Raw genomic sequence first — 25,584 nt, forward strand, 5'->3', positions numbered from 1 at the left:
ACCATTCAGGGATTAAGGGACATCTGAGGGACTGTGGAAGTGTTCATGGGGTCTGTGGAGAACTCTAGGATTTGGTGGGAACCTATATTCGGTCTATGAAAATGGCTGTGTGGGTGTGGGGGATTCTGGGGGTACTGGGGGAGGGTCTATGCATGATGGGATGATGAGAGTTGGGGATGATGGGGAGCTCTGGGGGAATTTTGGGACATCTGAGGAACTGTGGTGGGGGTTCTGGGATCTGAAGGGTTTTCCCTGGGCTCTCAGAGCACCACTGGCAGGGAGTTTGTGGGAGCGCCCCCAGAGACTTGGGGGCATCCCTGGCATTTGTGGGTGTACCCTGGGATTCTTGGGGCACTCCTGGGGCTTGTGGCATGTCTCAGAAACAGTGAGGATATTGCTAGGATTATGGGGGCATCTGGAGAGCCATGAGAGTGCCCCAGGGTCTATGAGGGTGTCTCAGAACACCTCTAAGTTGTGCTGAGAAGCCCCGGGATTTGGGAGGGGTACCCCCGGACTTCTTGTGTGGGGTTGTCTCAGGGACAGTGAGGGTGCTCCTTGGGATTCTGAGGGACTGTGGGGTGGCTCCTGGGGCTTGCGGGGCCTGTCAACACCACGGGGAGTTTGCAGGAGTGTCCCCACAGATTTGGGGGTGTCCCTGGTGTTTGTGGGGACGCGTCCGGCAATTGTGAGGACATCAGAGCCAACGCGGGCAGCTTTGGGGTCTGCGGGGGGAGTCCCCGCCAAAGCCGTGCGGGCGCCCCAGACCCGCCCCGCCCCGGGGGCGGCTCCAGCGCGAAGCCGGAAGGGCCGAGGAGACAGGGCGGGGTGGGGCCCGCGGGCCTGGGGCTGGGCAGGCGGCCTGCGTGGGCCTCGCGGGGGTGGGCGGCGCAGCTCCCCAGTGCCTGCTGAGGCGGGGCCGCCCCGCGGCCATGGCGCGGCCGCGCGGCCTAGGCCGCATCCCGGAGCTGCAGCTGGTGGCCTTCCCGGTGGCGGTGGCGGCTGAGGACGAGGCATTCCTGCCGGAGCCCCTGGCCCCGCGCGCGCCCCGCCGCCCGCGTTCGCCGCCCTCCTCGCCCGTCTTTTTCGCCAGCCCGTCCCCAACTTTCCGCAGGCGCCTTCGGCTTCTCCGCAGCTTCCAGGATTTGGGCCGCCAGGCGTGGGCTGGGGCTGGGTAAGTGCAGCGCTGGCGGCCATGGGTTCAAGTCGCCCCTGGCCACTTGGCGCACGCCAGGGTCTGGGGTTCGTGGCTCACTCTCTCCAGCCTTACTTTCCTCTTCTGTCACATAGCAGCGATCAAAATCATCCCTGCCCGCCAGGGTTGCCGTGGAGACCTCTGATAGGGCATGCAGTAGACGTTTAATAAATGTTGCATCCCTCCCACTTCCTGTGCAAACCTGAAGCTGCGGTCACGCTTTGGAGGAGTGAGGGCGACCTGCCATCCAGGTCATGTGTTCATCCTGCGGATATGTGTTCAGTTCTGTCAGCCTCCGTCTACTGGCCTGTGAAATGGGGCCAGTCATGCCCTCTGGGGGTGGCCTTGCGGTGAGGCTCGGTGTCACTCCTTGTACCGGGCCACGGAGGGCAAATGGAAGTTCCCTTTCTGGCCAGACGGGGTGGGCTGCGGGGGCGGGAAGTCTGGGGGTGACAGGCCCCGAGGCCACATCCGGTCTGGCTTTCTAATGTCCTTATATCCTGGAGGCAGAAGTTGGCAGCCCGGAGTTGGGCACTGGCTGGCCCTGGAGGCTTCTCTGGGTCCTCAGCCTCCCCCTCTTCCACCTACTTTCCGCGTGCAATTGAGGCACAGACTGAAGGAGGGCACGGCGGGGCAGGACCGGGCCCAGCGACTGGCCTCAGGAACGAAATGGGGCGGGGACAGTAGAGGAGGAGGGGCCGGGGCCTTTGGGAGCCCCGCGTGGGGTCCGCAGGGTGTGTGTAGGGAAATCATTGCCTCTCTCCGGGTCTCTCTCTCTCTGCGTCCTGCGTCTCTGTCTCCACTTCTGTCTCTTCTGTCTCTGTTTTGTCTCTCCTCCCCACCGCTGAGCTGCACCTTCCCCTCCCCTGGGTTTATGTCACCCGGTTTCCCTGGGGGCGCACAGCGATCGGAGACCTCGAGCGGGCCCAGCTCGACGTCAGGGCGGAGAGGGAGTGAAAGGCGGGGCCAGAGGCGGTGGCAGGAGGGCGGACCCGGAGCCGGGAAACCGGAGCCCCGGGGCACCCCAGAGGCCTAGGAGGGAGGAGACAGGGGCGAAGTGTGCATCCGATTCCGCAGGACCCCTGCAGGGGGAGGCAGACAGAGCGTCCGTGCGCCCCCCTCCCCCGTGCAGACGCGGGAACGCCCGACCGCCTGGGGCTGTCCCTGGGGGGGGGTCACCAGAGGCGTGGAGGCGGTGCCGGCAGTGGAGGCCGCAGACACCTTGGGCCTGGCCAGCAGCGCGCGCCACACCGCCCTGCCGCCATCCCCATGCGCGCCCCGACGACGGCGCTAGGCTCCCATGCGCTCCGGTGCAGCGCCCCGGGCCCGGCCCCGGCCCCCTGCCCTGGCACTGCCCCCCACGGGCCCCGAGTCCCTGACCCACTTCTCCTTCAGCGATGAGGACACCCGTCGGCACCCTCCGGGCAGATCTGTCAGGTGGGTGGCCCATGGCCAGTCAGTCCTGTCTTTTAATGCTGAAGGGCACTGGCTGTGCTGAGGGGGGTGGGGGTGCTGAGTCCACTTGGGTGAGTCCCCTAAGTGGCTGCCAGGATCTGGCTGGGGCCCCACCCCCTTTCCTGGCCCTAAAGGCCTGGGGTGCTGCTGAGGGCTTCTTGAAGGTGGCAGCCCTCAAAGTGGGTGCTGGGTCTATTCCTGCCTGTCCAAGGTAGGACCTGTCACCCTCTTTGTGCCCCTAAACCTGGGCTTCTGGCATTTGCTCTGGCTGCAAATATGGGTGTCCAGCGTCACCTGGGCTCCACTCCCAGGCCACTGGCCTAGAACCAGGTCCCTAAGTCCCTGCCTGGCTCAGTGTCTCCAGCCTTACCTTCCCCACCCCGTCTCATGCTGGAGCTGCCAGGCTGAAAACCAAGCTGGGTTTGGGGTGGGGAGGGGAGATTCTGGGACGCATGGCGGGTGTTTAGAATAGGCTGGACTGAGCTGGGGCTGTGAGTGGCCTTTAAGTTCTCAGAATTCTCAGGGGTTTCTATCCTTGTTCTTGCTTTCCTGCTCCGTGGTCTGTAACACAGACACGCACACAGGGCCGCACACAGGGCAATCCGGGTCACCTGCTGTTTACCGTACTAGGTGTGGGTCTCCTGGCTGCACCAAGAGGACCCTGCAGTTGACTCATGGCCACACACAGGTGACACACAGACCACAGCAACCCCGGCCCAGCCCTCGCACATCCTCGTCTACACTGCGTTCCTCCACAGTGGGGGACGTTGTATTTTGGTGAGACACACTCTCACCAAAATACACACCAGGGCTCACACATGTTCCTGCAAGCTGGACTCCCACCTGCACCAGATACACACAGGAACGCACCTCGTGCCCACACAGGGGTCAGGGACTGTCACAGTATCAGTGCGACACTGTCTCATAAAGTCACCCAGACTCAGAAATACACAGATAAAGACACAGAGATGCACACAGGCACCCATGAGCACGCAGCCCCTGCTCACACAGGCAGATGTGTGATGCCACAGAGATGTCTATGTGCGATGCCCGGGGGCACACAGACCTCCCTCTCCCCCAGTCTCTTACATACTCAGCCCCCCAAACAGCTGTGTCACCTGGCACCACGCGCCTGCCTGGGAGATACACACCAGCACCCGCCTTCAACCTCCGTGTGACCTTCACAAAGCAAATGCCAGGCCTTTCCGTAAAGGCTGCCTGGCACCACCTACAAGTGAGTCAGGTGGAAAAGCACAGGGAGCCGGGGGAGACACCAGGCCTGCCTGCCCTGTGTGCCCCAGGGGAAGACACTCGACGCAGCTTTGTAGCTCAGCTGCCCGGGTTCAAATCCACATTCTAGGCCGGGCGTGGTGGCTCATGCCTGTAATCCCAGCACTTTGGGAGGCTGAGGTGGGAGGATGGCTTGAGCCCAGGAGTTTGAGACCAGCCTGGGCAACATAGCAAAACCCTCGTCTCTACAAAATAAATAAATTTTAAAAGAAATCCATGCTTGCCACTAATAACCATGGTAGTTATCCTTTCTGTGCCTCAGTTTGTTTGTTTGTTTGTTTCTTTCTTTCTTTCTTTCTTTCTTTCTTTCTTTCTTCCTTTCTTTCTTTCTTCCTTTTTTTTTTTCAGGGTCTCACTCTGTCACCCAGGCTGGAGTGCAATGGAGTGATCTTGGCTCAGTGCGACCTCTGCCTCCCGGGTTCAAGCAATTCTCATGCCTCAGCCTCCCAAGTAGCTGGCATTACAGGTGTACACCACCATAGCCCAGCTAATTTTTTTGTATTTTTAGTTGAGATGGGGTTTCTCTATGGTGGCCAGGCTGATCTCAAACTCCTGGCCCCAAGTGATCCATCCACCTTGGCCTCCCAAAGTGCTGGGATTACAGATGTGAGCCACCATGCCTGGCCTCAGTTTCTTTGTCTGGAAAATAGAGCATTAATGCATGTTACAGTTTAGCACAATGCCTAGCATGTGGCCTTCACATAAGTTTGGTTTTTTTTTCTTTTTCTTTTTTTGAAACAGAGTCTTGCTCTGTCGCCCAGGCTGGAGTGCAGTGGCACGATCTCAGCTCACTGCAAGCTCCGCCTCCCGGGTTCATGCCATTCTCCTGCCTCAGCCTCCCGAGTAGCTGGGACTACAGGCGCCCGCCAACATGCCCGGCTAATTTTTTGTATTTTTAGTAGAGACAGTGTTTCACCGTGTTAGCCAGGGTGGTCTCGATCTCCTGACCTCGTGATCCGCCCACCTCGGCCTCCCAAAGTGCTGGGATTACAGGCTTGAGCCACCGCGCCCGGCCAAGTTTGTTTTTTTTTTCTTTCTTGAGATGGAGTCTCACTCTGTCGCCCAGGCTGGAGTGCAGTGGTGCGATCTTGGCTCACTGCAATCTCTGCCTCCTGGGTTCAAGCAATTCTCCTGCCTCAGACTCCCAAGTAGCTAGGACTACAAGTGCCCTGCCACCACGCCTGGCTAATTTTTATATTTTTAGTAGAGACGGGTTTCCCCATGTTGGCCAGGCTGGTCTCAAACTCCTGACCTTAAGTGATCTGCCCGCCTTGGCCTCCCAAAGTGCTGGGATTACAGGCATGAGCCACTGTGCCCAGCTTTTTTTTTTTTTTTTTTTTTTTTTTGAGACAGCATCTCTATCACCCAGGCTGGAGCCACTGTGCCTGGCCATAGTTCTTGTTATTATAATCTTTACCAATGTGTTCCTTTCCCCGCCCCCGCTCCCTAGCTTGTTTTTGTCCCGTCAGTCCCTGCAGTAGTCATCCCCAAGGCCTACACTCTCCCTGGCTGCATAGCCCTCAACAAGCCCAATTTCATGTTCCCAAAAGCCCTGGTGGGAAGGCCTAGGGGCCACATGGAGGGGGAAACAGGTAGCAACTTCATCTGAAAGTGTCACCAAATGCGGTGGTTATGCCCATAATCCCAGCATTTTGAGAGGGCGAGACTTTGGGAAGCAGATTGCTCGAGTCTAGGAGTTCAAGACCAGCCTGGGCAACATGGTGAAACCCCATTTCTGCTTAAAAAAAAAAAAAAAAAAAAATTAGCTCGGTGTGGTGGTGTGCACCTGTGGTTCCAGCTACTCAGGAGGCTGAGGTGGGAGGATCACTTGAGCCCAGGAGGCTGAGGCTGCAGTGAGCCATGATCGCCCCACTGCACTGCAGTCTGGGTGACAGAGCAAGACCCTGTATCAACACACACACACACACACACACACACACACACACACACACACACACACAAACAAAAAACAATGATTAGCCTGCCTAAGAGGGAGTCTTGGGCAGGTCATTTCACCTCCAATGGAGTGTCTGGGCATGTGGCTGTGATGTAAGGCTGGCAGCTACCCCTGTGTCTGGGTTGCAGCCTTGGGTCCCATGGGGATGTTGCTGGAGTGGCCTCTGGCCTAATTTTGGGCCACCCTGAGCAGTCAGTGGCAAGTCAGGGAGGGGTGACTCTCCATGGCTCACGGGTCTGATTCTGGGGCATCGCTGGCCCTGACTCTCCCCTATCCCTACCAGCTCCCAGGCAGCAGTTCTATAGCCCTGTCCCCTCCCCTCTGTCCTCCCTCAGCCCAGGGACATCGGGTCTTGAAACACAAACAGCAGGGCCCCAGGGAGCGTCCTCTTCCCATCCAGGCCTCTGGGCTCCTGCTGACATGAGCTGAGTCCCTTGGGGCTGGTGGATGTGCCAGGATGTGCTAGCTGGGTACCCGCGTGGGAACAGAGTCTCACCTTCCTAAACTGCAGCTTAAATTCCTAGGCCGGGGAGTTGGAGGTGGGGCGTCGTCTGTGTGTAGCTATGTTCCTCTCGCCTTCTCTGGAGCTGGAAAAAAATCCACCTTAGGAGACAGGACACAGTTCTCAGACAATGAAGTCACCAACCCCTTGTCTCCTTATGCCATGGGAATGTTAACAGGACTTATATGTTGCCGGGCGCAGTGGCTCACACTTGTAATCTCAGCAGTTTGGGAGGCCGAGGCAGGTGGATCACCTGAGGTTGGGAGTTCGAGACCAGCCTGACCAACATGGAGAAACCCCGTCTCTACTAAAAATACAAAATTAGCTGGACATGGTGATATATATGCCTGTAATCCCAGCTACTCGGGAGGCTGAGGCAAGAGAATCTCTTGAACCTGAGAGGCGGAGGTTGCAGTGAGCCGAGATGGCGCCACTGCACTCCAGCCTAGGCAATAAGAGCGAAACTCCGTCTCAAAAAAAAAAACGACAAAAAACCAGGACCTATATGTTAATTTATAGAGTGGGTTGGAGCCCTCTATGGGTTAACGTGTATAAAGCACTTTCATAATGCCAGGCACACAGCAAGCATTCAATGTCTTGTTATTATTACTCTATGCCTGAAAGAATCTAGCCTGGCATCCAGGACACAGCAGGTCCTCAAAAAATGGACACTATTGGCTGGGCGCAGTGGCTCATGCCTGTAATCCCAGCACGTTGGGAGGCTGAGGCGGGTGGATCACCTGAGGTAAGGAGTTCCAGACCAGCCTGGCCAACATGGTGAAACCTGTCTCTACTAAAAATACAAAAATTAGCCAGGTGTAGTGGCGTGCTCCTATAGTCCCAGCTACTTGAGAGACTGAGTCAGGAGAATCGCTTGAGCCTGGCAGCAGAGGTTGCAGTGAGCTGATATCGCATCACTACACTCCAGCCTGGGTGACAGAGTGAGACTCCATCTCAAAAACAAATAAATAAATAAATGGACATTATCGTCAAAGGTCCAAGCTGATGATCTATGATTATCTCACCTTAAGAGTGGGTTTTTTTTTTTTTTTTGAGACTGTCCCCTAGGCTGGAGTGCAGTGGCTCCATCTTGGCTCACTGCAATCTCCACCTCCCAGGTTCAAGTGATTCTCCTGCCTCAGCCTCCTGAGTAGCTGAGATTACAGGCACACACCAGCACACCAAGCTAGTTTTTGTATTTTTAGTAGAGACGGGGTTTCACCATGTTGCTCAGGCTGGTCTCGAACTCCTGACCTCATGATCCACCCGCCTTGGCCTCCCAAAGTGTTGGGATTACAGGCGTGAGCCACTGCGCCTGGCCTTTTTTTTTTTGAGATAGGGTCTCACTGTATCGCCCAAGCTGGAGTGCAGTGGCATGATCACAGCTCACTGCAGCTTCCAAATCCTGGTCTCAAGCAATCATCTTGCATCAGCCTCTTGACTAGCTGGGACTATACACATGCACCACCATGCTCAGCTAACTTAAATTTTTTGTAGAGATAGGGTCTTGCTATGTTGCCCAGGCTGGTCTCAAACTCCTGGACTTAAGTGATCCTCTCGCCTCAGCTTCTCAAAGTGCTGTGATTATAGGAATGAGCCATTCTGCTTGGCCCATTTTATCCATTTTCGAGTGTATAGTTCAGTGGCATTAAGTACATTCACATTGTTGTGCAACCATCACCACCATCCATCTCCAGGACTGTTTTTTTTTGTTTGTTTTTTTGAGACAGGGTCTCACTCTATCACCCAGGCTGGAGTGCAGTGGCATCATCACTGCTCACTGCAGTCTCAACCTCCAGGGCTCAGGTGATCCTCCCACCTCAGCCTCCTGAGTAGCTGGGACCACAGGCATACACCATCATGCCTTGCTAATTTTTTTCATTTTTTCTAGGGATGGGGACTTGCCATGTTTCCCAGCCTGGTGTCAAACTCCTGGGCTCAAGCAATCCTCCCGCGTGGGCCTCCCAAAGTGCTGGGATTACAGATGTGAGCCACCTCACCCAGCCTCCAATACTTTTTTGAGACAGAGTCTCGCTCTGTCGCCAGGCTGGAGTGCAGTGGCGCAATCTCGGCTCACTGCAACCTTCGCCTCCCGGGTTCAAGTGATTCTCATGCCTCAGCCTCCCGAGTAGCTGGGATTACAGGCACGCACCACCACACCCAGCTAATTTTTGTATTTTTATTAGAGACGGGGTTTCATCACGTTGGCCGGGATGGTCTCGCTCTCCTGACCTTGCAATCCGCCCACCTCCACCTCCCAAAGTGCTGGGATTACTGGCGTGAGCCACTGCACCTGGCCAGGACTTTTTAATGTTCTCAGATAGAAACTTTAAGCACAAACACACCATTTCCTTATCTCCCCCAGCCCCTGGCACCCACTCTTCTTTTTTTTTTGAGACGGAGTCTTGCTCTTTCGCCCAGGCTGGAGTGCAGTGGCACAATCTCGGCTCACTGCAAGCTCCGCGTCCCGGGTTCACGCCATTCTCCTGCCTCAGCCTCTCCGAGTAGCTGGGACTACAGGCGCCCGCCACCACGCCCGGCTAATTTTTTGTATTTTTTAGTAGAGACGGGGTTTCACCGTGGTCTCGATCTCCTGACCTTGTGATCCGCCCGCCTCAGCCTCCCAAAGTGCTGGGATTACAAGCGTGAGCCACCGCGCCCGGCCGGCACCCACTCTTCTACCTTCTGTCTCCGAGTTTGAGTACTCCAGGGACCTCATATAAGTGGAATTTCCTATGCACTATTTGTCTTTTTCTGACTGGCTTATTTTACTGAGCATAACGTTTTTTTTGTTTGTTTGTTTTTGAGACAGAGTTTCACTCTTTTGCCCAGGCTGGAGTGCAATGGCCCAATCTCGGCTCACTGCAACCTCCACCTCCTGGGTTCAAGCGATTCTCCTGCCTCAGCCTCCTGAGTAGCTGAGATTACAGGCATGTGCCACCATGCCTGGCTAATTTTGTATTTTTAGTAGAGACAGGGTTTCTCCATGTTGGTCAGGCTGGTCTCGGACTCCCAACCTCAGGTGATCCGCCCGCCTCATCCTACCAAAGTGCTGGGTCACTGAACATGTTTTCCAGGTTCATCCATGTTGTAGCCTGTGTCAGAATTCCTTTCCTTTTTAAGGCTGAATTCTATTCCATTCAATGGATATAACACATTTTGTTGATCCATTCATCTGTTGATGGACACGTCAGTCACTTCTACCTTTTGGCCATCGTGAATTATGCTGCTGTGAACATGGGTGTACATGTATCTGTTTGAGATCCCCGCTTTCAGTTCTTTTGGGGATAGACCTAGGAGTGGGATTGCTGGGTTGTGTGGTGAGTCTACGTGTTTGTTTGTTTTGAGGGTTTTTTGTTTGTTTGGTTGGTTAGTTTGTTTCTGACACAGAGTGTCGTTCTGTCAGCCAGGCTGGAGTACATTGGTGTGATCTCGGTTCACTGCAACCTCCGTCTCCCGGGTTCAAGCGATTATCCTGCTTCAGCCTCCCCAGTAGCTGGGACTACAGGCGCCTGCCACCACGCCCAGCTGATTTTTGTATTTTTAGTAGAGAGGGGGTTTCACCATGTTGGCCAGGCTAGTCTTGAACTCCGGACCTCAGGTAATCCGCCCGCCTTGGCCTCCCAAAGTGCTGGGATTACAGGCGTGAGCCACCGCACCTGGCCTACAAACATTTTTGATTAGGGTTACGGTGGTTCTCTCAACAGCAGGTAGGAATGGACTGTTTGTGAGTGGGGAGGAATCGGAGCAGCAGAGAGACCTGGTTGGAACGGAGAGTGCAGCAGGTGAGAGAGGAGGTGATGTGACCTCAGGGATGCGAAGAGTCCAGGCCTTCAGCAAGGTCTGTCTCTGGATCTCAAATTTGAGGCCCAGGAGGTAGGTCAGAGGCTGAGAGATGGGGTGGATGGAGGTAGGAGTGCCTCCTGGCTCCACAGTCCCTTCTCTTGGAGTGAAGAGACCAGCTGTCTGGAGGGGAGAGCAATTGGGAAACATGACACGGGTAAAAGTCAGTTACAAGTGGCATCCTGGAGAGAAGGTGGCTCAGGACACAGCTGTCCCCAAAATACCCTCCTTGGCATTGCATGCAGGGGATAGAGGAACCCCAAGATCTTCAAAAGTAAAAGGCCCTTCAGGAACCATCCTAATGGTGTGACATGGTATCTCCTTTTTTTTTCTTTTTTTTTTTTTTGAGACGGAGTCTTGCTCTGTCACCCAGGCTGGAGTGCACTGACGTGATCTTGGTTCACTGCAGCCTCCGCCACCCAGGTTCAAGCAATTCTCCTGCCTCAGCCTCCCAAGTACCTGGGATTGCAGGCACCCACCACCACACCCAGCTAATTTTTGTATTTCTAGGAGAGACAGGGTTTCGGCATGTTGGCCAGGCTGGTCTCAAACTCCTGACCTCAAGTGATCCACCCACCTCGCCTCCCAAAGTGCTGGGATTACAGGCATGAGCCACCTCGCCAGGCCTGTATCTCTTTCTTTTGATTTGCATTTCCCTGATGAGTGATGTTAAGGATTTTTTTCTTGTGTTTATTGGCTGTTTGAATATCTTTTCTGCAGATATGCCTATTCAAGTCATTTGTCTACTAAGTCAAATTATTTACAATTTATTATTTATTATTTTGAGACAGGGTCTCACTCTGTTGCCCAGGTTGGTGTGCAGTGGCACGATGTCAGCTCACTGCAATCTCTGCCTCCCGGGTTTAAGTGATTCTCCCACCTCAGCCTCCCTAGTAGCTGGGATTACAGGTGAGAGCCGCCACGCCTGGCTAATTATTTTATTTATTTATTTATTTATTTATTATTATTATTATTTTTTTTTTTGAGATGGAGTCTCGCTCTTTCACCCAGGCTGGAGTGCAGTGGCGCGATCTCGGCTCACTGCAGGCTCCACCCCCCGGGGTTCACGCCATTCTCCTGCCTCAGCGTCCCGTGTAGCTGGGACTACAGGAGTCTGCCACCTCGCCCAGCTAATTTTTTGTATTTTTTTTTTTTTTTTTTTTTTTTTTTTGAGACGGAGTCTTGCTCTGTCGCCCAGGCTGGAGTGCAGTGGCGCAATCTCGGCTCACTGCAAGCTCCGCCTCCCAGGTTCACGCCATTCTCCTGCCTCAGCCTCTCCGAGTAGCTGGGACTACAGGCGCCCGCCACCACGCCCGGCTAATTTTTTTTTTGTATTTTTAGTAGAGACGGGGTTTCACCATGGTCTCGATCTCCTGACCTCGTGATCCGCCCGCCTCGGCCTCCCAAAGTGCTGGGATTACAAGCGTGAACCACCGCGCCCGGCCTAATTTTTTGTATTTTTTAGTAGAGACGGGGTTTCACCGTGTTAGCCAGGATGGTCTCGATCTCCTGACCTCGTGATCCACCCGCCTCGGCCTCCCAAAGTGCTGGGATTACAGGCGTGAGCCACTGCGCCCGGCCTTATTTATTTTTTGAGACAGAGTCTCGCTCTGTCATCCAGGCTGAAATGCAATGTCGCGATCTCAGCTCACTGCAACCTCCACCTTCCGGGTTCAAGCAGTTCTCCTGTCTTAGCCTCCCAAGTAGCTGGGATTACAGGCACATGGCACCACGCCCGGCTAATTTTTGTATTTTTAGTAGAGACAGGGTTTCACCGTGTTAGCCAGGATGGTCTCGATCTCTCCTGACCTCGTGATCCACCCACCTTGGCCTCCCAAAGTGCTGGAATTACAGGCGTGAGCCACTACGCCCGGCGAATTGTTTTTTGGTGGTTTTTTTTGTATTTTTTTGGTTGAGACGGGGTTTCACCATGTTGCCCTGGCTGGTTTCAAACTCCTAGACTCAAGTGATCCGCCCACCTCGGCCTCCCAAAGTGCTGGGATTACTGGCATGAGCCACCAGGCCTGGCCTATTTATTTTTGAAACAAAGTCTCCCTCTGTCGTCTAGGCTGGAGTGCAGTGGTGCGATCACAGCTCACTCACTACAGCCTCAAACGTCCTGGGCTCAAGTGATCCTCCAGCCTTAGCCTCCCAGTAGCTGGGACTACAGGCACACACTGCCATGCCTGGATAATTAAACAAGTTTTTTTGTGTGTGTTTTTTGTTTGTTTGTTTTTGAGTAGCTGGGACTATAGGTGCACACCACCATGCCCGGCTAATTTTTGTATTTTTAGTAGAGACGGTTTCGCCATGTTGTCCAGGCTGGTCTTGAACTCCTGACCTCAAGTGATCTGCCCGCCTCGGCCTCCCAAAGTGCTGGGATTACAGGCGTGAGCCACCGTGCCCGGCCCCTTTTTTTTTTTTAAGAGATGAGGTCTCACTATATTGCCCAGGCTGGCCACAAGCTCCTGGTCTCAAGCCATCCTTCCACCTCAGCCTCTGTTGATATGCAAAAGTCTTTCATTTTGTTGAAGTCCTCTTGTTTGTTTTTGTTGTTGCCTGTGCTTTGGTGTCAAATTCAAGAAATCATTGCCAGATCTAATGTCGTGAAGCTGCTAAGAGTTTTATAGTTTTGGCTCTTATGTTTAGGTATTTGATCCATTTTGAGTTAATTTTTTTTTTTTTTTTTTTGAGATGGAGTCTCGCTCTGTCATCCAGGCTGGAGTGCAGTAGTGTGATCTTGGCTCACTGCAACCTCCGCCTCCCGGGTTCAAGTGATTCTCCTGCCTCAGCCTCCTGAGTAGCTGGGATTACAGGCACCCACCACTACGCTCGGCTAATTTTTGAATTTTTAGTAGAGACGGGGTTTCACCACGTTGGCCAGGCTGGTCTCGAACTCCCGACCTCAGGTGATCTGCCCGCCTCAGGCCTCCCAAAGTGCTGGGATTATAGGGATGAGCCACCACACCCGGCCTTGAGTTAATTTCTGTATGTGGTCCACCTCTTCAGTTTTCCCAGCACCATCGTTTTGAAAAGACAGTTCTTTCCCCATTGCGTAGTCTCTGGGGTTAGACTGGTAGGTAGATTTCAGGCTATGCTTTGACTGGGTGCAAGTGGAGAGGCAGAGAGGATAGGAACCACCCGCTTCCCCTTTCTAGGTCAGCCTATAGAGAGTCACCATAAGACTTTACGGGAATGGTCTCTCTACTAAGAAATAAGTTTGAAATCTCCTAGGCCTGGCAGGCACCTATAATCCCAGCACTTTGGGAGGCTGAGGTGGGCAGATCACTTGAGGCCAGGTGTTTGAAACCAGCCTGGCCAACACGGTGAAACCCTGACTCTACTAAAAATTCAAAAATTAGCCAGATGTGCTGGTGCATGCCTGTAATCCCAGCTACCCAGGAGGCTGAGGCAGGAGAATCGCTTGAACCTGGGAGGTAGAGGTTGCAGTGAACCGAGATCGCGCCACTGCACTCCAGATTGGGCGACAGAGTGAAATCCTGTCTCAAAAACAAAACAAAGCAAAACAAAAATGTGTAAGAAGACTCGCTTCAGGCATAGCGTCTCATGTCTGTAATCCCAGTACTGTGGGAGGCCAAAGCGGGAGGATCTCTTGAGCCCAGGAGTTACAGACTATCCTGGGCAACATATTACTATTACTAAATATTACCTTATTACTATAATTACTTATTACATATTACCATATTACTATTACCTTATTACTATTATGACATATTACCATATTACTATTATTACATATTACTAATATATGTAATATTACTAATATTACATATATAAGTAATATTACTAATATTACATATATAAGTAATATTACTAATATCACATATGTAATAAGTAATATATAGTAACATTACATATACATGCATGTAATATTACATATACGTATATGTAATATTAGCAGTGTTGCATATGCATATATGTAATATTAGCAATATTGCATATGTATATATGTAATATTAGTAATATTACATATTACCTATTACTACAAAAAATTCAAAAATTATCTGGGTGTAGTGGCACGTGCCTATAGTCCCAGCTACTCGGGAAGCTTAGGTGGGGGGATCGCTAGAGCCTAGGAGGCTGCAGTGAGCTATGATGGTGCCACTGCATCCAGCCTGGGCAACAGAATGAGACCCCATCACTAAATGATAAACTGCAAACTTGGAGAAAAATACATGATAAGGGATTTGTATCCAGAATATATAATGGGCCAGCCACGGTGGCTCATGCCTGTAATCCCAGTGTTTTGGGAGCCCGAGGCAGGTGGATCACTTGAGACCAAGGTGAGTACATTGCTTGAGCCCAGGTGTTCCAGACCAACCTGGACAACATGGTGAGACCCCATCTCTACAAAAAATACAAAATTTATCTGGGGGTGGTGGCATGTGCCTGTAGACCCAGCTGATTGGGAGGCTGAGGTGGGAGGATCTCTTAAGCCAGGGAGGTGGAGGTTGCATTGAGCTGAGGATGTGCCATTGCACTCCAGCCTGGGCAACAGAGTGAGACCCTGTCTCAAAAAAAAAAAAATTAGCTGAGCTTGCTGGTGTACACCTGTAGTCCCACCTACTTGGGAGGTGGAGGTGGAGGATAGCTTGAGCCCAGGAAGTTGAGGCTGCAGTGAGCTGTGATTGCCCTACAGGACTCCAGCCTGGGCAATAGAGTGAGATTTCATCTCAAAAAAACACCAGGCTAGGCGCGGTGGCTCAAGCCTGTAATCCCAGCACTTTGGGAGGCCGAGGTGGGTGGATTACTTGAGGTCTGGAGTTCAAGACCAGCCTGGCCAACATGGTAAAATCCTATCTCTACTAAAAATACAAAAATTAGCCAGGTGTGGTGGCAGATGCCTGTAATCCCAGCTACTCGGGAGGCTGAGGCAGGAGAATTGATTGAGCCCAGGAGGCAGAGGTTGCAATGAGCCAAGATCATACCACTGGACTCCAGTCTGGGTGACAGAGCAAGACTGTCTCAAAAAAAAAAAAAAAGATAAATATAGATTATGTCAAGTAAGTAGTGGGATTTTAGTTTTTGTGTGTGTGTTTTAAGGAAGAGAAATAGTATTGGGCTGGGCACGGTGGCTCACGCCTGTAATCACAGCACTTTGGGAGGTAGAGGCGGGGAGATCACCTGAGGCTGGGAGTTCGAGACCAGCCTGACCAACATGGAGAAACCCCATCTCTACTAAAAATACAAAACGGGCTGGGCATGGTGGCTCACACTTGTAATCCCAGCACTTTGGAAGGCCGAGGCGGGTGGATCACCTGAGGTTGGGAGTTCCAGACCAGCCTGACCAACATGGTGAAACCCCATGTCTACTAAAAATACAAAATTTGCCAGGCGTGGTAGTGCATGCCTGTAATCCCAGCTACTCGGGAGACTAAGGCAGGAAAATCGCTTGAACCCAGGAGGCGGAGGTTGCGGTGAGCCGAGATCGTGCCATTGCATTCCAGCCTGGGCAACAAGAGTGAAACCCCATCTCAAAAAAAAAAAAAAATTATTATGCTTGAAATTTTAGCTGGGTTGGTCAGGGGAGGCTTCTTTGTGGCAGTGACATTTGAGCAGAGGCCTGAAGGAGGGAAGGCCGCTGCAAATCTGGACTGGAGAAACAGCCTGTGCAAAGGCCCTGAGGCAGGACTGTGTCTGAGATTTTTTTTTTTTTTTATATGGAGTCTTGCTCTGTTGCCCAGGCTGGAGTGCAATGGCAAGATCTTGGCCCTCACTGCAACCTCTGCCTCCTGGACTCAAGTGATTCTCCTGCCTTAGCCTCCCAAGTAGCTGGGATTATAGGCACCCACCACCACACCTGGCTAGTTTTTGTATTTTTATTAGAGATGGGGTTTCGCCATGTTGGCCAGGCTGGTCGAGAACTCCTGACCTCCAGTGATCCACCCACCTTGGCCTCCCAAAGTGCTGGGATTACAGGCATGAGCCGCCTCACCCTGGCCTGTGTCTGAGATTTTTAGGGAACAGTGAGGAGGCCATTGTGGCTGGAGCAGAATGAGTGAGGGGGGAAGGGGAAGTCATGGGACAGGACCTGTGAGCTGCAGTGAGGACTTTGGATTTTGCCCAGATGAAGGTGGGATCCATCGAAGGTTCTGAGCAGAGGGAGGACTTGATCTCATTCAGGTGTTTCCAAGCTCCCCCTGGTGGCCATTGAAGAAAGACTAGGGGTTGAAAACAGGAGGGGGGTACTAGGGCAGAGGTGAATGCAACCAGTCCTGGCTAGGGATGAGGGGAGCTGGCCAAGGGAGTGGGTGAGAAGTAGACAGATTCTGGATAGATTCTGGCAGCAAGGCTGATTTGAGGTACAAAGGAAAGAGTGAATGATCCCATAAATTTTGGCCTCGGGGTGTCCCCAGCACAGCAGTGGGGATGGGTGCACATCGGTGCTCAACAAGTTCCATCTTTGCAATTCTGTGTCTCCCGTCTCTTTTAGGGTGTCTGTCTTTCTTTAACATCCTCCACTTGGTTGGGCACAGTGGCTCAGGCCTGTAATCCCAGCACTTTGGGAGGCCAAGGAGGTAGGATCACGTGAGGCCAGGACCAGCCTGGCCAACATGGTGGAACCCCGTCTCTACTAAAAATACAAAAATTAGCCAGGTGTGGTGGTGCATGTCTGTGATCCCAGCTACTCAGGAGGCTGAGGCAGAAAAGTCACTTGAATCCAGGAGGTGGAGGTTGCAGTGAGCCAAGATCGTGCCACTGCGCTACTCCAGCCTGGGCCACAGAGAGAGACCATATCTAAAAAAAAAAAAATTCTCGGCCGGGCGCGGTGGCTCAAGCCTGTAATCCCAGCACTTTGGGAGGCCGAGGCGGGCGGATCACGAGGTCAGGAGATCAAGACCATCCTGGCTAACACGGTGAAACCCCGTCTCTACTAAAAATACAAAAAATTAGCCGGGTGTGTTGGCGGGCGCCTGTAGTCCCAGCTACTCAGGAGGCTGAGGCAGGAGAATGGCGTGAACCCGGGAGCCGGAGCTTGCAGTGAGCCGAGATCGCGCCACTGCACTCCAGCCTGGGCAACAGAGCGAGACTCCGTCTCAAAAAAAAAAAAAAAAAAAAAAAAAAATTCTCCACCTGAATGTCTGCCAGGAATTCCCTTAGGCTCCTCATCCCACCCCCCCACCTTTTTTTTTTGAGATGTTGTCTTGCTCTGTCACCCAGGCTGGAGTGCAGTAGCGCGCTCTTGGCTCACTGCAACCTCCGCTTCCTGGGTTCAAGTGATTCTCATGCCTCAGCCTCCTGAATGGCTGGGACTACAGACACCTGCCACCATGCCTGGCTAATTTTTGTATTTTTAGTGGAGACAGGGTTTCATCATGTTGGCCAGGCTGGTCTCGAACTCCTGACCTCAAGTGATCCGCCCCACTTGGCCTCCCAAAGTGCTAGGATTACAGGCGTTACAGGCGTGAGCCACTGCGCCCGGCCTCCTCATTCCTCTTGACCTCCCTAACAGCGTTTCAGCCTCCTGACCCCTCTTCTTGCCCATCTCTTGCAGCTTCGAAGCAGAGAATGGGCCGACACCATCTCCTGGCCGCAGCCCCCTGGACTCGCAGGCGAGCCCAGGACTTGTGCTGCACGCCGGGGTGGCCACCAGCCAGCGCCGGGAGTCCTTCTTGTACCGCTCAGACAGCGACTATGACATGTCACCCAAGACCATGTCCCGGAACTCATCAGTCACCAGCGAGGCGTGAGCATCCCTCTCCCCACATGCCAGTTCCCCCAGGCCTGGTCCTGCTGGAAGCTGCCCTTCCCAGCAAGGAGTGGGGGGCACCCACCCCTATCTTCCTCAGCACCCCCAACCTGTCCTCCCCAGTGAAGGGTAAGCAGCACCCTGCCCCTCCTATAAAGGGCTCAGTTCCTTTTTTTTTTTTTTTTCCTTTTCCTTTTTTGAGACGGAGTCTCGCTCTGTCATCCAGGCTGGAGTGCAGAGGTGCGATCTCAGCTCATTGCAACCTCTGCCTCCTGGGTTCAAGTGATTCTCCTGCCTCAGCCTCCCGAGTAGCTGGGACTACAGGCATCCGCCATCATGCCTGGCTAATTTTGTATTTCTGGTAGAGACAGGGTTTCACCATGTTGGCCAGGCTGGTCTCAAACTCCTGACCTCAGGTGATCCGCCTGCCTTGGCCTCCCAGAGTGCTGGGATTACAGGCGTGAGCCACCGTGCCTGGCCTCAGTTCCTTTTTTTTTTTTTTTTTTTTTTGAGACGGAGTGTCGCTCTGTTGTGTTGCCCAGGCTGGAGTGCAGTGGCGCAATCTCGGCTCACTGCAAGCTCCGCCTCCCAGGTTCACACCATTCTCCTGCCTCAGCCTCCCTAGTAGTTGGGACTACAGGCACCTGCCACCATGCCAGGCTAATTTTTTTGTATTCTTTAGTGGAGACGGGGTTTCACTGTGTTAGCCAGGATGGTCTTGATCTCCTGACCTCGTGATCCGCCCGCCTCAGCCTCCCAAAGTGCTGGGATTACAGGCGTGAGCCACCGCGCCCGGCCCTCAGTTCCTTTTTTAAAAAATATATTAAAATAGTGATCGGGTCTCACTATGTTGCCTAGACTGGTCTCAAACTCCTGGGCTCAAGCGATCCTCCCACCTTAGCCTCCCAAAGTGCTGGGATTGCAGGCATGAGCCACCTCGCCTGCCCTCAGTTACTTTATAGCGTGTCCAGCCAGAAAGGTGTGGGTGCCCACCCACTGCGTCCTCCCACAGTGTGTGCATGTCACCTGACCCACCCCCCGCCCCTCCCCCAGGTTTTCCTGAGCTAACCTCCCTTATCGTGACACTTGTTGAGGTATGAGTTCCCCCTGAACCTGCTCAGGCTCTTCCTCTCTCACTGGGTTCCTCCAGGCCTTGCCCCCAGCCATTGCTGTGCACACCTCAACCCCCTTGGTCCCCTTCCTGTTCACTGCTCCCCTCATCAAGCCCCGCCCTTGCAATGTATTCACCTCGGGTCAGGCTTGGAAGCTCACACTCATAATCCTACCTAGCACATTTGGAGGCTGAGGCAGAAGGATTGCTTGAGCTCAGGAGTCTGAGACCAGCCTGGCCAACATAGCAAGACTTCATCTCTTTTTTTTTTTTTTTTTTTTTTTGAGATGGAATCTCGCTCTGTCACCAGGCTGGAGTGCAGTGGCGTGATCTTGGCTAACTGCAACCTCTGCCTCCCGGGTTCAAGCGATTCTTCTGCCTCAGCCTCCCAAGTAGCTGAGACTGCAGGCGTGCGTCACCACGCCCAGCTAATTTTTGTATTTTTAGTAGAGACAAGGTTTCACCATGCTGGCCAGGATAAGATGTCATCTCTTTAAAAGAAAAAATAAATAAATAAAAAGGTCAGGCACGGTGGCTCACGCCTGTAATCCCAGCACTTTGAGAGGCCAAAGTGGGCAGATTGTTCCAGGCCAGGAGTTTGAGACCATCCTGGCCAACATGATGAAACCCCGTCTCTACTAAAAATACAAAAATTAGTGGGGTGAGATGGCACATGCCTGTAATCCCAGCTTCTTGGGAGGCTGAGACAGGAGAATTGCTTGAACCTGGGAGGCAGAGGTTGCAGTGAGCTGAGATCATGCCACCACGCTCCAGCCTGGGTGACAGAGTGAGACTCTGTCTAAAAAAAAAAAGAAAAAAAAAACACCCAACCATATTCACCTCTCCCCTCTCTTTTCCACTTTGTCTCTTCTCCCTGGACCTACCTGAGCCACACTCCTTGACTGCCATTTCTTCCACGATCAGCCCTGGACATATGTCCACCCTTATGCAGTACAAGTGTTCTTTCCCTAGGTCCCACAGAATCCCCTCCCTCTCAGCCTCCCTGGGTCCAGCCTCACAGGGCATCTACCCCAGAGAGTTGCTTCTCTGCTGACCCCTGACCTGCCTCTGTCCTCAATCACAGGCACGCTGAAGACCTCATCGTAACACCATTTGCTCAGGTGAGACCTCTTCCCAAATGGTTAAGGAGAGAAGGAGCTCCAATGCTCTGCTACACTTGGGGACAGGGCCCAGCCCCGCCGTCCCTCTGGGGAGACCCCCTCCCAAATGGTTAAGGAGAGAAGGGGCTCCAATGCTCCGCCACACTTGGGGACAGGACCCAGCCCCGCTGCCCCTCTTGGGGGACCCCACTCCTCACTGCCGCTCCCCATCCCAGGTGCTGGCCAGCCTCCGGAGCGTCCGTAGCAACTTCTCACTCCTGACCAATGTGCCGGTTCCCAGTAACAAGTAAGTGAAGGCTGGGCTGCAACAGCTGTGATCATAAGGTGAAGTATATGCGGGTTCTGCTCTCAGCCCTGCTGTGTGACCTCGGGCAGGCAGGTGACCTCTCTGAACCTCTGTTCAGACAACAGCTCTCAGAGAGCCAGAGAGCCATTGCAGGTCAAGCGCCTAAGACACAGAGGTGTTTTTGTTGTTGTTGTTGTTGTTGTTTGTTTGTTTTGAGATCACGTCTCACTCTGTCACACAGGCTGGAGTGCAGTAGTGTGATCTTGGCTCACTGCAACCTCTGCCTCCCGGGTTCAAGTGATTCTCCTGCCTCAGCCTCCCGGGTAGCTGGGATTACAGGCATGCACCACCACACCGGGCTAATTTTTGTATTTTTTGTAGAGATGGAGTTTCACCATGTTGGCCAGGCTGGTCTCAAACTCCTGATCTCAGGTGATCCACCCATCTCAGCCTCCCAAAGTGCTAGGATTACAGGTGTGAGCCTCCGCACCAGGCCCAGAGATTTTTATAAATAAAGATTTAGGGGTCTGGATGCATGGTGGTGAGGCCACAGCCACAGTCCCCAGGCGCACCCTGGACCTTGACACCAAGTTGCTGGGCAAATGGCGTTCCATGGTGCTTCTATTGCCCCTCTGTAAAGTGATGATCACAGCCAAGCATGCTGGCTTATGCCTGTAATCCAGCACTTTGGGAGGCCAAGGCAAGAGGATCACTTGAATTCAGGAGTTCAAGACCAGCCTGGGGGAAACAAAATGAGACCCTGTCTCTACAAAAAACAAAAAAAAATTAGCCCAGCATGGTGGCATGTGCCTGTGGTTCCCACCTACACAGGACGCTAAGGCAGGAGGATAGTTTTGAGCCCAGGAGGTTGAGGCTGCAGTGAGCTGTGTTCCCACCACTGCACTCCAGCCTGGGTGACAGAGCAAGACCCTGGCTCAAAAAATAAATAGATAAATAAAGTGGGGATTACAATAATGCCTCCCTTAGATAACTGCTGTGAGGAGAGGAGAGGATGTCTAGAAAGTGCTAGAATATTGCCCTGCACGTAGTAAGTGCAGAGTAGTAAGTGCAAGGGATGTGGCTGAGAGCTGCCAGTCCTTCTGGGGGTGGGGGATAGAGACATCCTTAGGGGCTTGGAGGATTTGTGGAGAGTTAGTCAAGGGAGCAGAGCTCTTGGAAACCCAGGACCTGACCTTAAGGCAGATGAGCCACGTGGTCTTGAAGAAGCTGTTTCACCTCCTTGAGCCTCAGTTTCCACATCTATAAAATGGATTTTTCTGGGGCTCATTGAGGCTGCAGGCAGAGTACATGGCAGCGTCCTTAGGACACGGTGAGCTTTCAGACAAATGAAAATTGGCACTGTTCATGGAAAGCGGGAGGCAGGGAGCTGGTGGGGGCACCCAGGCTGACGTTGCAGCCCCATTTTTTATTTTTGCAGGCGGTCCCCGCTGGGCGGCCCCACCCCTGTCTGCAAGGCCACGCTGTCAGGTAGCTAAGCCCAGAGGGACGGGAAGGGGTCCCTCTTGCTGCCCCAGTGAGGGTCCCTCAGCCCCTTCCCCACCCAGCAGTCCACTCACCTGGCGAACCCCGTCACCGCGGGCTGGGGCCTCTGGGCTTCTGCCTACAGATCTTCTCAGTCACTACCCTGGCTGCCCCTTCCTTAGAAGAAACGTGTCAGCAGTTGGCCCGGGAGACTCTGGAGGAGCTGGACTGGTGTCTGGAGCAGCTGGAGACCATGCAGACCTATCGCTCTGTCAGCGAGATGGCCTCACACAAGGTGTGCAGGTGGTGGGCAGAACCCCTGGGCGGGGCCGGCGGGGGCGGGGCCAGTGGGTAGAGCCAACCACTGGATGGGACCAGTGGGCGCGGCCTGCGGATGGAGCCAGCCACGAGGTTGTTCCTGTGGGCGGAGATAGCTACTGGGTGTGGCTGATTAGGGCAGGGCCAATCCATGGGCGGGGGCTGGTGGAGATGGGCCCTATGGGTGGAGCCAACCACTAGGTTAGGCCCGTAGCCGAGACCAACTATTGGGCGTGGCTCATGAGGGTGGGGCCCAATTCTGGGTAGGGTCTATGGTATGGGGTCAGTCCCTGGGTGGGGCCAACCCCTGGACGGCAGCTTCAAGGCTTGAAGCTCCTGTAGATTATGACTTTCCCCAGGGCTAGAGGAGCCTGGTGTGTGTTGTGGGGTGGGGTGTGTCTGTCTGGTTGTACATATGTCAACAGGTGACCCTTTCCTTTGGGGGGTTTTATGCTTTTATGGTCTACAGGGGTGTATCTGTGGCTGTAGGTCTGTGTAGCTGCTAGTTTATTGGCTACGCATTTGCAGCGCTGGGGTGTTGGGAATAGATTCTGAAGAGTGGCACGCCAGTGTGTACTTGTGGAAGTGTATAGGTTTGCACGGGTGATTATGTGGGGTTATAGGTGTGTGGGGCTGTGCCAGAGGGGTGCACATGTCTGCAGGGGAGAGTTGGACCAGATGGGAAACTGAATGTGTAGCTCTATGTGTTTGTGAATGTGTGTGTGTTTGCAGGGCCGCAGGGGTGACTGCAATGCTCCCATGTACAGTTGTGCAGACCATGCACTGCACGACTCCAGGGGACACCATTCAGGAAGCAGGCAGTATGTGTGAATGATGCTTCCTGGAGTTGGAGAAAGTGGTAACAGCCCTTGTGGGCGGGTGCCTATCAAGAAATGATCTGTAGGTGGGAGTGTCTTTGTTGGGGGGTGCTTACAGCAGTGGGTGGAGGCTTGTATGGGAACATAGCAGTCCGAGGGCGATTGTGTCCCTGAGGGTGGATCAAACATCTGAAATGTAGCTATGTCTCTGGATATGGGTCTGAGGATGTTTCTGCAATGGTGTGTGTGTGTGTGTGTATTTTTGCATCTGTGAGTGTATTTCCTTATGGATTTGTCGGGATATGTTTGTGTCCAAGGGCAATGGATATTTGCAATGGTTGGAAAGTGTGTCTGTGGGTGTGTTTAGTGTGTGTCTGTAAGTGTGGCTGGCTGGGGAGGCCAAGGCGGGCGGATCACCTGAGGTCGGGAGTTCGAGCAGCCTGACCAACATGGAGAAACCCCATCTCTACTAAAGATACAAAATTAGCCGGGTGTGCTGGAGGGCGCCTGTAATCCCAACTACTCGGGATGCTGAGGCAGGAGAATCGCTTGAACCCGGAAGGCAGAGGTTGTGGTGAGCCGGGATCGTGCCATTGCACTCCAGCCTGGGCGACAAGAGTGAAAACTCCGTCTCAAAAAAAAAATAAAAAAATTGTGGCTGGTGTCTCAGCGTCTGTCCATAGGTGTGGGTCTGGATGTGGGTCTGTGCCCTTGGATGGGGCGTGTCTGAAGGCGTTTGCTATATGCTCACCTGTGGACCTATAAATGTGTTGGACATCAGAGTTATGACTGTCTCCGGGTGTGTGTGTGTGCTGTAAGTGTACAACAGAAAGCATTTGGGTATCTGTGTATATTCAAGTGTCAAGTGCCTGGATGTGTGTGGGTGTCCCTGGAAGGTGTGTCTCAGGGTGTTTGTACATCTGTGAGTGTAAAGTGGGTGTGTGTTTCCGTCTTTGGGTGTGTCCATGGAGGGGACGGGTCCTGATGGGGACAGCCCACCTAGGTTCTGGCTGAGGCCCATGGGCTCTGATGCCCCTTTAATGCCCCCCCACCCCCAGCACCACCTGACATCCCATGCAGCCTGCCAGTGCTGCAGTGAGCACACACGCACACACACGGGTGCACACACAGAGCTCCGCAGCAGCCTCCTGGGACCCTTGCCCCGTCCCCCTCCCATGGGCACGGACCCCCCACCGCCTCTACCCACTGCCGCAGGGGGGCCCATTGGGGCCCAGGGCTGGCGGACCATGTAACCAGGGCTGCCGCCGGGAGCGCGGAGGGGAAGGGAGCCCCCAGCCCTGCTGGGCCGGCCCAGGCCCCTCCGCGGCTCCCCCTTCCACTACCCACCTGCCCGGCACCCCCTCCCCAGTGGTTGTTAACCCCGGGACTCCCCAAGCCCAGCCTCTGTGTGCAGCAGCCCCAGGCGGGCTAAGTCTCCAAGATGCCCTTGGTGGATTTCTTCTGCGAGACCTGCTCCAAGCCGTGGCTGGTGGGCTGGTGGGACCAGGTAGGATAGTGCAGGGTAGTGGGTGGGCAGGCATCCTGGGGAGCTGGGCCCCCAGTGTGGGCTTGTGTGTGCAGCTGTGCACGTGTATGGCCTGGAGATGAAGCCTTGTAACTGTCTCTGTGTGTGGCCCAGGGCTGGGCGTGGATGGCGGGCAGCTGGGGGTGTGTGACTCTCCCTGGGGGTGGACTGCGGGTCCCTCACTGGGTGTGACTGTGTCAGTGCCTGGATGTGTGTGTGTGTCTGCGGTGATGTGTGTCTGCCTGAGTATAGGCTTGTTTGCCTGGGTCACTGTGTGGCCCTGTCTGAGATCATCCGGCTGTGACCGTGGTGTTGTGTGTTGGGCTGTGTGTCTGAGCCCAGAGCTGCCTGATATTTTGGGGACATGTGACCCCAAATGTCAATGACCACCTTATTTTGCATGCCCTTTGATCTGTGTGTCTGGGCTGTGTGACGCTGTGTAGGACTGAGAGCCTGTGATTGTGTGTGTGGTTGTGTGAGATTTTGTGGGTCCATCTTGTGTGGATGTGTGTGTCTCTGTACCCAGGGTCTCTGGGTGGCACCGGGAGGAGGGAGCGCCCTGTCCAAGCCTGGGCCATGCAGGCTCACCCCTCCTGCCAAGTGTCCCTCCTGCTTCCTTGGACAGAGTCTGCTCCTGCTTTTGGGGTGCTGTGGCAGAGCTTGGGGGTGGGGAGCCAATGCCCTTTCTCCTCTGTGTACAATGTCACAGCAGAGGCCTGTGCAGAGTGGCATGGGGGGACCAGGAGGAGCTTCCAAGCCCGGTTTTGGGTATACTCTGTTCATCCGTGCATCTGTCCACTTCTCTGGGGTTGGGGGAGAGGGGGCTATGATGGGAACCCCCCTCCCCCTCCCCTGGGTGATCAAACTGGGATTTCCTCAGCTCACCATTCTCCCCTACCCCGGCCAAACCTTTTTGTCCCCCTGAGCTTGGCTACCACGTTCCCTTTTTCCAAACTGAGCTGGAGGCCAGGAG

General features: G+C 53.8%; 1 protein-coding gene across 8 annotated transcripts in view; it reads left to right on the forward strand.

Moving 5' to 3' along the window:
- Nucleotides 1-25,584, forward strand: part of PDE4A (phosphodiesterase 4A) — a 68,880-nt gene that overhangs the window by 26,507 nt on the left and 16,789 nt on the right. For 5 of the 8 annotated variants that reach the window (XM_055238500.2, XM_063615998.1, XM_063615999.1 and 2 more), the window contains 5 exons: nucleotides 17,756-17,947; nucleotides 20,146-20,182; nucleotides 20,398-20,468; nucleotides 21,907-21,956; nucleotides 22,133-22,245. In XM_055238500.2, the coding sequence (XP_055094475.1) occupies nucleotides 17,756-17,947; nucleotides 20,146-20,182; nucleotides 20,398-20,468; nucleotides 21,907-21,956; nucleotides 22,133-22,245 (463 nt within the window). Of the gene's footprint in view, nucleotides 1-831; nucleotides 1,172-2,412; nucleotides 2,630-17,755; nucleotides 17,948-20,145; nucleotides 20,183-20,397; nucleotides 20,469-21,906; nucleotides 21,957-22,132; nucleotides 22,246-24,178; nucleotides 24,594-25,584 lie in introns of those variants that run through there. The other 3 variants (XM_055238501.2, XM_055238503.2, XM_055238505.2) reach the window with 3 other exon arrangements.

This window comes from Symphalangus syndactylus, chromosome 13 (genome assembly GCF_028878055.3).
Source record: "Symphalangus syndactylus isolate Jambi chromosome 13, NHGRI_mSymSyn1-v2.1_pri, whole genome shotgun sequence".
Classification (NCBI taxonomy): domain Eukaryota; kingdom Metazoa; phylum Chordata; class Mammalia; order Primates; family Hylobatidae; genus Symphalangus; species Symphalangus syndactylus.